Source organism: Tauraco erythrolophus, unplaced genomic scaffold (genome assembly GCF_009769465.1).
Source record: "Tauraco erythrolophus isolate bTauEry1 unplaced genomic scaffold, bTauEry1.pri scaffold_62_arrow_ctg1, whole genome shotgun sequence".
In the NCBI taxonomy this organism is placed as follows: Eukaryota; Metazoa; Chordata; class Aves; order Musophagiformes; family Musophagidae; genus Tauraco; species Tauraco erythrolophus.
In genome coordinates this window covers 234,618-245,591 of record NW_028238630.1, presented here as the reverse complement: position 1 = coordinate 245,591, position 10,974 = coordinate 234,618, and the positions used below count along the sequence as shown (strand labels likewise).

Here is a 10,974-nt window from a genome sequence, read left to right as displayed (position 1 = left end):
GGACACTCTCCACTACACCAGGTTGCCCAAAGCCCCATCCAACCTGGCCTTGAACACTTCCAGGGATGGGGCAGCCACAGTTTCTCTGGGCAACCTGTGCCAGTGCCTCACCACCCTCATCGTAAAAAGTTTCTGGCCCTGACTGGTGGCAGATGGAAAATTCAGGGCTTGCTCAAGTCGTAACCTGCGTCCCCACCACCTTTTGCAAGGAGATCGGTGTTTGCCTGTCAGAAGGGACTCCTCTACGAGCTCAGCACCTCCCTACAGCATCTCCACATCATTACTTCCCAAAAAATCAGTAGAGCAATTCTTAGTCCCTTACGAATGTCAGGAAAAAGGCCCAAAGACACATGCGCACATCGCCCCAGTGGCATTTTCTTCCCTCATGAAACTACGATTGTCATTTTAATACAGGTTTTTCCTTCTGCCACGGACAGGAGTGAAATAAACACTTCAAAAGCAAGCCTGAGAAGAGGCTTTTTCCTCACGTGGCTGCAATAACAACTAAAATGCAAAACAAATGGAAATCAAGCGACTTCTGAACGGCTTCATTTCTAAAAATGACTCCCGAGTTTATTTACCCAAAAAAGTTTGGAAACACACCCAACATGATCTCTCCCAGGGCAGGAAAGGATACTTGAAACCTATTTGAAGAGCGTGTCATGCTGGACATTTAGGACTTTTTTTTTTAGCGATAGGACAAGTCAGAGGTCCAGAAAAAACGTGGCAACCTGTCTTGACTCAGAGTGCCTGCTCGAGCCCAGGAAGCGTTATTTCTTGGTCTGGAAAGAATAACGACGTTCCCAAAGTACCTGGCACTCAGCATCAGAGAGTTTGCTATCACGCTGTGCTCGCTCAAAACAATTTTTCTTCTTGCAAGTCTCTCGACGTTGGTAGAAGAACCAGTAGGTCACTCTTTGCATCCCCTTGCTGCACTGCACTAGTAATGTTAGGGACCAAACATTGAGGGGGGTCTTTCTTACCTACGCAGTTCAGTATCTGCGATGACGGCCCGAGGCTTGTGCCAGATGCTGCGAAAGAGTTTGGAGCCATCGCCATTCACCATCACCTCCCGATGCTCCATGTCCCCACAGGCGCCAGGCGAAGTGCTGGGAATTGATCAGCTGCATCTCCCCTGGCCCTCCTCCCAGCCCTCGGTGAGCCTTCACTCCCACTTCCAAGTGGTTTGACCCCACCTTCCCCAGGACAGGCCTGTCAGGCAGACAGGACGCCAAATACGGAGGACTCCCTGCCTCTCCCCACCCGGCAGAACGGAGTGACTTAAGGCAGAGCGGGCGACGGCTACTGGGGAATGTTGACAAGTGGGATGTACCAACTAAGACCGGTACCTTCCCCAAGATAAGCTAAGAAAGAGCCAAGTATGGACAAACGACCTTGGATGAAAACCAAAGGACACAGGGAAATGCAAAAGCATCCCTCTGACTCAATTAAGGAGATGGGGAGCATGCATGAAAACATGGAAGTTACGGGAAATATCTTAAATATGTATACAAATTCCTGGCAATCTCAGGAATACACATAGGTATCACAAAGAACAGCTTTGTAATTTAAGCCTTAGACGGACATGTTCGGAGGAATTATTTGCCGTTCCAACAAGCCCCACTTTTCTTTCCTCACCGCTGTCTTGCTTCCCAGAAACCAACCAGTATCCAAAGCTCTGTATGAAGACTGCATCAAAAAGCCAACTGCAAGCGCGTTTACTTGTTATTATTTCTGCCAGGCATCGTTCCAGGGAGAAACCAGCTTTTCCTGCTTGTTTTGCTACAGCTTCCTTCCCTTTAAAGATGACGCTTCTCACCTCTGCTGCTCCAGTGCAGCCTCACGGCCCAGCAAAACCATCCCGCAGGGAGGAACCCTTCCCCGTACGCAGACGGGCACGTGCAGGAATGCGCTGCTCTCCAGGAACGGGCTCTCCCAACCGCTCTGCCGCTCGCTCACCGACGGTCAGAGCGCGGTGCAAAACCACAGCAGAAGAGCAGAGCTCTCTCTCGCGTCTGACAAAACCCCTGCGAGCAGCTGGTCAACATGAGCCCAACACCAGTCGGAACCCAGAACGAGGAATGCCATCTTCCAAACTTCCAGAAAAAAGAAGGGCTTTGAAGTGGCAAGACCAGAAAACGTTCGGGGAAGCCTCGGGCGGTGGTTTGGCCCAAACACCAACTCAGCGTCACACAGCCGCTCGCTCAGCCTCCCTCACCCCGGGGAATGGGGAATAGAATTAAAGGGGAAAAGGGAAGGAGACTCCTGGGTTGAGAAAAGAGCAATTACATAATAATTAAAATAATATCAAATTACAAGGAATAACGATAATAATACTGTAGGAATAGATACAGAGATGTATAATGACAATAAGATATGCAAACCAGTGACGCACAGCGTAACTGCTCACCACTCGGTGACCAGCGCCTGGCCTGTCGCATCCCAGCAAATGATTCCAAAACAGGTAAGTCCTGGCACTGTGATCCTGGATGAGCAAGAGAGCACTAGCACTCCAAGAGTCAGGAAGGGTTTAGTAGGTGATTTACACAGACCTAAAGATAAGCATCCCTGAAGCTGCCCAGAGTGATTAGGAGGGAGATGCTTTATCCGGAGCTGTCTGCCTTTGGAGGGAACATCCCAGAGAACTTTGTTCTCAGGTGTTTCTGAGCTGTGAACATGCACAGCAGCGACTTGGGAAAAGGGAATTCCGGCCGAGGGAGACGGCGACCACCAACTCATGGACCACCTGCCCTGAACATACCCCAGACCCAAAACAAAGGGGCAGAGAACTCCAGAACGAGTCTTGGGAAGTTCCGTTTCAATCGCACCGACTTTTCAGGCCCCCGGCCTGAACCCCCCGCCCGCCCCGGCGTGCGCCCACCGGCGCCCGCACTCGCAGCGCCCCCGCCGCGCTCCCCCTCCCCCGCCGGACACCCGCTCTCAGCGAGCCCGCCCCCCGCCCCCCCCGCAGCTGTGCCGCCCCGGGACGGACGGCGGGAGCGGCTTTAGGACCCGGCGGCGCTCTGCCGGCTGCTGCCGGGCCGGAGCGGGCGGTCCCGGCGCCGCGCGCTGCCCGACCCGGTGCCCAGCACCGGCCGCTCCGCGCCGCCCGCCCCCGGGCCGCCCACCCTGCCCCGCCGCCGCCGCGGGACCCGCCGCCCGCTCCCCGCGGGAGGGGCTCTGGCGGTGGCGGCGGGGGGCGCGCGCCTGCGCAGTGCGCGCGGCTGACGGACACCGCCCCCCCCCCCCCCGCTCCGGGGCCGGAGGGGCGGGGGCGGGGGGTGGAACCCACCGGCGCTGAGGAAAAGAAAAACCCACCGAGACAGACACCGCCCACAAGCTCGACACCCCCCCGCCCCCGCCCGCCCCCAGAACCGACACCAAACGCCGGTGAGCGCCGGGGCCCGGCCCGGGAACGGGACGCCCGGCCCGGGACTCTCCCGGCGGAGGGAAACCCGCGCCGGGCCCGCCGGTCGGAGCCGGGGGGTGTTGGGGGCGGGGGGCAGGCGGGGCGCAGGGGCTGCCGGGCTGTCCCGCTGTTGGCGCTGAGGTGTTGGAAAGAAACGGAAATTGGTGAAAAATTAGAGATCGGTGGGGAAAAAACATCCTGTTCCTGCGCCTGAAATCCCCCAGCGCCGCCGGGCTGTGCTCGGCCTCTCCCCGCCACGGCCGGGCCGTGTCCCGCCCCGGCAGCCCCCCGCGCTCCGGGAGCGGCCCGGGGAGAGCTGTTCCAGCCGCCGCGGGTGCGGGGATGTGCCGTGTGTGCCGCCGTCCCGGGGTTCGTTAACACATTTCTGGCTAATGAGAACAGCGCAGCCGAGCTCCGTGTCGGTTCAAACGAGGCTGTTGGTTCGAGCCGCCATTTCTTGCTCTTTGATTCCAGAAGTTCTTTCTTTCTTGGGCTGCTTCTCACGAGCTCCCCTCGACGGATGTCCAGGTCCGTTCTTTGCGCCACTGCAGGGCTGCGGTGATGTCGGGTGATGGGGGATTATTTTTCTGAGAAGTGCTTCTGTCACTTGGCAGCCCTCAGGGGCTTCAAAACCTGTTTTTGTGAGTGTGTGGGCAGCTGCTCCCGCGGGGACGTTGTGATGTCCCTGGCGAGGCTGCCCACGGAATGCTGCTGTGTCACAAAGGGCCCTGCCCCGGCACCCCTATAAAGGTGGGGTGGGGCTGCCCAGCCACCCCGTTTGGCCCGTCCCAGCATGGCGCGGGCCTGTCACAGCAGGAGCCGTGGTAGGAGCCGGCGTCACCATCACCACAGCGGCCGAGGCCGCTCCCGAAGCAGCCCTCGCCGCCGGCACGTGAGGAGGCGACGCCGGCCCGGGGCACGCAGCCGCCCCTATGGCGCACGCGGCCGGCAGCGTGCGACACGCAGCCACTGCCGCTGAGCTAGTCCCAGGGATGGGTGTCCTGGGGAGCCAGTGTCCCTGACTCCCCCGGCCACCACCGCCACCACGGCCCTGTCTCTAAATAAAAGCTGGAATGATCACACGGCTGGTGGTTGTGTCCCTGGTGTCCCTGTGCTCTCAACTGTGTGTCCCCTGCTGTCGCGTCCCGTGCATGGGTGTCCGTCTCTCCTGGGAAAGGAGTGTCCCTTGGGTGCGCATGTCCCGGAGCAGCACACATCTCCAGGGATGGCGATGCTCCAGCTGCCTGATCCTGTGCTGGGTCTGAGTTCCGTCTCCATGTCCCCAGCCCATCCCTATGTCCCAGCCCATCTCCATGCCCCAGCCCATCTCTATGTCCCAGATCATCTCCATAACCAAGCCTATCTCCATGTCCCAGATCATCTCCATACCCAAGCCCATATCCATGCCCCAGCCCACTTCTATATCCCAGACCCTCTCCACTTCCCTGCCAATGATAGAATCTCAGAACCATCAAATCCTCGAATGCTTTGAGTTGGAAGGGACCTTCAAGATTAAACTGGTCAAAGGGCTGGAAAATTAAACTTACAGAGTTGGGGCTGTTTAGCCTGGAGAAGAGGAGGCTGAGGGGAGACCTGATTACAGCCTACAAATACTTGAGAAGGGATGGTGGGGATGTGGGGGAAGGGCTCTTTACATTAGCGATGGCTGATAGAACAAGAGGAAATGGGTATAAGCTTAGTCAGGGGAGATTCAGATTAGATGTTAGAAAGAATTTCTTCTCTGAAAGGGTTGTCAGCCACTGGAATAGGCTGCCCAGGGAGGTGGTTGAGTCCCTATCCCTGAATGTGCTTAAGAAAACGGTGGATCAAGGAATCATAGAATGGTTCCATTCCATGATGGTCATTCCCATGTACAGGTACAAGAGGCTCAGTCTGTTTTCCAAAGAGCCGATCACCTTCCCGAACGTGCGCACGGCCTTGGCTGGCACGAATGGCAAACCAGAATAACGCAGGTGGAGCAGCACCGTCACCAGCACCCACTGCACGCAGAAAGCACCACTCGGTCCGTGTCTTCCTCTCCAGCTGATGGGGACTGCTGTTCAGGAGTGAAACGTACACACACACACGTCACTGCCGAGAGCCGCGAGCACAGCACGTTCATGGGGTGTCTGATCCAGATTCTGCTTCCCATCCTGCTTGGAACCCCCGTGTTGCCCTCCTGCCCCTCCCCCCAGGAGCCCACCGTGCTGGTTCTGACGCCGGAACCAGCGGCTCTGTGACATCACAGCCCCAGGGCCAAGGGCACCCTGGGCAAGGGGAGCACGGCAGCACTGGCGGTGACTTGCCCTCAGTTCTTGCAGCTGACACGTGGTGCTGGCAGCATGAAAGTGCTCCTTGTCCTCGTCCTGCTGGCCCTGTGCTGGCCCACGCACGGCGCGTGGGAAACCTGCGGGTAAGTGACCCGAGGCTCTGGCAGGGAGCTTGGGCAACCCTTCTGGGGCTCACTGGAGGGGGCCCGCGTGTCCCCCGTGGCCACGCCACGGCTTGCCGAGCCCCGCCTGGGAGCCTCGGCTCCTTGCCGGCACTCAGGCTGCTGGCACAGCTCCTCTGTGGGGCTAAAGCAGGAACAGGGGCGGACGGACGCACGTCCCACGGGGTTCCTGCTGTCCCTGCAACACCTGGTGGGGAGGGAGATGGCCGACCTTCAGCCTGAGCAGCAGCAAGCCGTGGAGCAGGGCAGTAACGAGCTTCTGTTACAGAAGGACCTGCGGGCTCCGACCCATGGACTATTACTATGGGACGTCGCGCGTGGTGGGTGGCAGAGATGCCCAGCCGGGGGCTTGGCCCTGGATCGTCAGCATCCAGGTCCCTTCGAAAATAGGCATGGCGCACGTATGTGGAGGGTCCCTCATCAGCTCACAGTGGGTCCTCACGGCAGCCCACTGCTTCGTCAAGGCCAGGTAAGGAGGACCAGGGAACGGGCATAGCCCCACCACAGTAGAGTAGGTGCCCTGTCCGCAGCACCATGTGCTCCTCCCATCCCTGTTCCTTGCGGTCCACCCGGTGCCTGGGCACTCCTGAGCCCGCCTGAGAGACGGCTCAGGAGAAGGCTGGGCTCTTGCCACTGCTTCCTAGATGCCTCCAGCTCCGCAGCCCTTGTGCCTCAGGCGTGCGAGGGCAGTCGCAGCCTCCGCGCGCTGCTTTCCTCTCTCCCGCGGGAAGCAGAAGGCAGGGAACTGCTGGGCTGCTGCAGCACGTGGCCCCGCTCCCTCTGACCCCTCTCTCCATCCGCCTTCCAGCCACATCACGACTTGGCGCGTGGTGGTCGGGGCCACCCGCTTGACTCAGCCGGGCCCCGAGACCCAAGTGCGCCACATCAGGCGGCTGCTGGTGCACGAAGACTACAGCAACATCACGGAGGTCAACGACATCGCGCTGCTGGAGCTGGACCAGCCCGTGCAGTGCGGCTACTACGTCCAGCTCGCCTGTGTGCCCGACGCCTCGCTGAGACTGTCCCAGCTGGGCACCTGCTACGTCAGTGGTTGGGGTGCCATGACCGCGAGATGTGAGTTCCCCAAAAGCGCCGTGTCCTGAGCACAAGCTTGGCACGCTGGGCAGACGGGTTGGGCTTCCTGACCATGGAGGTGAAAGCCAGAGTCAGGCTGGGGGGGACGTACGCCTCTGGAGAGATGGGCCTGAGCCATTCCCCAAAGCCAGACGGAAGGGAAACCCCGGGACAGTGCCTTCAGGATGCAAAGCCAAGCCCTGGGGAAGGGGTTCGCCCAGACCGGGGAGGAGAAGTGGCAAGGAGCTGCTGGGTGCTAATTGCTTTCTGTGCTCACAGCTGGAGGATCAGCTGATGTCCTGCAGGAGGCCAAGGTCGGCCTCATCGACGCCAGGCTCTGTAACAGCAGCCAGTGGTACAGAGGGGCCGTCCACAGCCACAACCTGTGCGCTGGCTACGCGCAGGGCGGCATCGACACCTGCCAGGTAGGAGCGTGCCACAAGCCCAGCCCCAGCAGCAGCACCGGCAGCCCTGTCCCAGCCCACACGTACCCCGGCACGTGCTCTGCCCAGCAAGTCACCCTCCCACCGCGGGGTCCCCATGGCTCTGCGGCTCACCTCCCCTTCCCCAGCTGCAGGTCCTTGCCCAGTGCCCCCCTTGTCCCAGAGGCCCAGAAAGCCCAGCTGCTGCTCGGGGCAGTCCACGGCTCCAGATCCCAAGCCTGGAACATCCCTCTTCCACACATCCCGAATCGCCGTGCAGAGAGGGGAGAGAGCCCTACCTTACAGACCCACCCCCCCCTCCCAGACAAGGTTCCGTAGGCTCCAGCGCCCGAGCAGAGCCTTTCTGGACACTGAATGCAGCGCTGGCAGGTGCTGTGGAGAGAAGACGGCCAACCCTAGTGCTGACGGTGGCCACCAACACCACCTCACTCCTCTCTCCTCCGCTGCAGGGTGACAGCGGTGGTCCTCTCGTCTGCAAAGACAGCAGTGCCGACTACTTCTGGCTCGTTGGCGTGACCAGCTGGGGGAAGGGCTGTGCGAGAGCCAGACGGCCCGGAGTCTACACCTCCACCCAGCACTTTTACGACTGGATCCTGGCACAGATGGGGCTGCGCCCGGCAGTAACGGCTGCTCCAACGCCACAGCCAGTCTTCAGCTCCACCCCCGTGCAGAGGCCGCAGCCAATTCCAACACAATCGGGCAGGTTTAGGCCCTGCCCGTTCCCACGCCAGAAGCTGCTGCAATTCTTTAACCTGCTGCAGGAGCTCCTGCAGTTCCTAAGGGGAAAAAAAGGCTTGAGCAGCAGGATGAAGAGGATCCGCCGCGGGCTGCAGGGTACCACGACCACTTGGTTCTGGGCAATGCCTGCTGATCCAAAGGCAGCCTTGGTGGCAAAGCCCTGCTCTGTGCTGCCCTCTCTCCTCTCAGGGCACACAAATGCTGAAGGGGACTTTGTTCTTGAAATAAAGTTGCCACTTTTCACAGCAAACCACCCTTCCGTCCAGTTCAGTCTCCTGGGCGAGGCAGGGACTGCCACGGCCGGCACCTGCAGGATGAGGCTGCAGGTGGGCACAAAGGGGAAGAGTCACTCCAAAGGGCTGAAAGCGCCTGGTCAGAGAGGACGGTGCTCAGAGCCACCATGGGATGGGGCAGACTGGCACGTGGAGGCTAGGACGAGGATGGGAAAAACGATGTGACATGCAGACATGGGGGTACGCACTAAGGCAGATGAGCTGATGATGAGGGCCGGGCGTGCCGCTGAGCTCACGGAACAGACTCTGGGAAACTCCCGAGCACGACTAGAACCATAGGACCATGAATGGTTAGGGTTGGAAGGGACCTTAAAGATCATCTAGTTCCAACCCCCCTGCCATGGGCAGGGAAACCCTCCACTACACCAGGTTGCCCAAAGCCTCATCCAGCCTGGCCTTGAACACTTCCAGGGATGGGGCAGCCACAACTTCTCTGGGCAACCCGTTCCAGTGCCTCACCACCCTCAGAGGGAAAAATTTCTTTCTTATATCTAACCTAAATCTGCCCTCTTTCACTTTAAATCCATTGCCCCTTGTCCTATCACTACACGCCCTTGTAAAAAGTCCCTCTCCAGCTTTCCTGTAGGACCCCTTTAGGTACTGGAAAGCTGCTATAAGATCACCCCGGAGCCCTCTCTTCTCCAGGCTGAACAGCCCCAACTCTCTCAGCCTGTCTTCATAGCAGAGGTGCTCCAGCCCTCTGATCATCTTCGTGGCCTCCTCTGGACTCGTTCCAGTAGGTCCATGTCCTTCTTGTGTTGGGGACTCCAGAGCTGAACACAGTATTCCAGGTGGGGTCTCACAAGAGCTGAGTAGAGGGGCAGAATCACTTCCCTCAACCTGCTGGCCACGCTCCTTTTGATACAGCCCAGGACACGGTTGGCTTTCTGGGCTGCCAGCGCACATTGCCGGCTCCTGTTGAGCTTCTCATCCACCAGCACTCCCAAGTCCTTTTCCTCAGGGCTGCTCCCAATCCATTCTCCGCCCAGCCTGTACTTGTGCATGGGATTGCCCTGACCCACGTGCAGGACCTTGCACTTGGCCTTGTTGAACTTCATGAGGTTCTCACAGGCCCATCTCTCCAGCCTGTCCAGGTCCCTCTGGATGGCATCCCTTCCCTCCAGCATGTCCACAACACCACACGACTTGGTGTCACCTGCAAACTTGCTGAGGGTGCACTCAATCCCACTGTCCATGCCTCCAGCAAAGATGTTAAATAGCACTGGTCCCAGTACCGACCCCTGAGGAACACCACTTGGCACCGGCCTCCACGTGGACATTGAACCGTTGACCACAACCCTTTGAGTGCGACCATCCAGCCAATTCCTTATCCATCCATCAAAACCACGTCTTTCCAGTTTAGAGATAAGGATGTCGTGTGAGACAGTATCAAATGCTTTGGATAAGTCCAGGGAGACAATGTCAGTTGCTCTTCCCCTATCCATCAATGCCGTAACCTCATCATAGAAGGTTATGATGAACTACTTAGGGATATGGCTTAATGGGGGATTAGGGACGGTTGGACTGGATGATCTCTAAGGTCTTTTCCAACCTAGAAATCTATGAAATCTATGAAATTATCTAAGTTACAGCCCCCCTGCTGTCGACGGGGACGCCTTCCACCAGGCCAGGTAGCACCAAGACCCATAAAGCCTGCCCTTGAACACTTCCAGAGATGGGGCATCCACAACTTCTCTGGGCAGCCTCTTCCACTGCCTCCGCGCCCTCCAAGAGAAGAATTTCTTCCTTCCAGCTAATCTCATCAAAATCTCCCCTCTTTCACTTTCAAGCCATTACCCCTTGTCCTATCACCACATGCCCTTGTCTAAAATCCCTCCCCAGCTTGCTCCTAGGCCCCCTTGAAGTACTGGAAGGTCTCCCCGGAGCCTTCTCTTCTCCAGGCTGAGCAGCCCCAACTTTCTCAGCCTGTCTCCGTAGCAGAGGTGCTCCATCCCCTGATCATACATGTGCGCTCCGTGTGTATGTGAACGCTGGGCGTTGCGCTCCGTGTTCCAGACGTGTGTTTTGGAGCAGGGCTGTGCCCGCACTCTGGGTGTGCATCGCACCTTCTCTTTGTACCCCACATGTGTCTCCACTGCGTGAGTGTGTGTGCACGTGCACCCCGTGTGTGAACGCCGTGTGCGCGTGCACAGCGTGTTTGTGCGTGTCCTCTGTGCACGCGTGTGTGCATGTGCATGTGCATGTGCGCGGCTCTGAGCACGCTCGATCCAGCCCCTGTTCCTCCCAGAGAATGTCTCCGTGCAGAAGAGCTGGAGCTGAACTGGGAGAACTGTCACTTCCAGGTTTCTCCCGTCTCAGTCCAACGGATGTGATGGCCGTTCCCACGGACAGGTACAAGAGGCTCAGTCTGTTTTCCAAAGAGCCGATCACCTTCCCGAACGTGCGCACGGCCTTGGCTGGCACGAATGGCAAACCAGAATAACGCAGGTGGAGCAGCACCGTCACCAGCACCCACTGCACGCAGAAAGCACCACTCGGTCCGTGTCTTCCTCTCCAGCTGATGGGGACTGCTGTTCAGGAGTGAAACGTACACACACACACGTC

The 10,974-nt window shown here is 58.6% G+C and overlaps 1 protein-coding gene across 1 annotated transcript; it reads left to right on the top strand.

The window, feature by feature from the left end:
* Positions 1-5,751: 5,751 nt before the first annotated feature.
* LOC147525819 (acrosin-like) lies at positions 5,752-10,852 on the top strand. The gene is made up of 6 exons (XM_086630963.1): positions 5,752-5,822; positions 6,133-6,330; positions 6,670-6,935; positions 7,215-7,360; positions 7,828-8,212; positions 10,713-10,852. The coding sequence occupies exons 1-6, from the start codon at positions 5,752-5,754 to the stop codon at positions 10,850-10,852; spliced, it is 1,206 nt and encodes a 401-aa protein (XP_086487089.1).
* Positions 10,853-10,974: the final 122 nt, after the last annotated feature.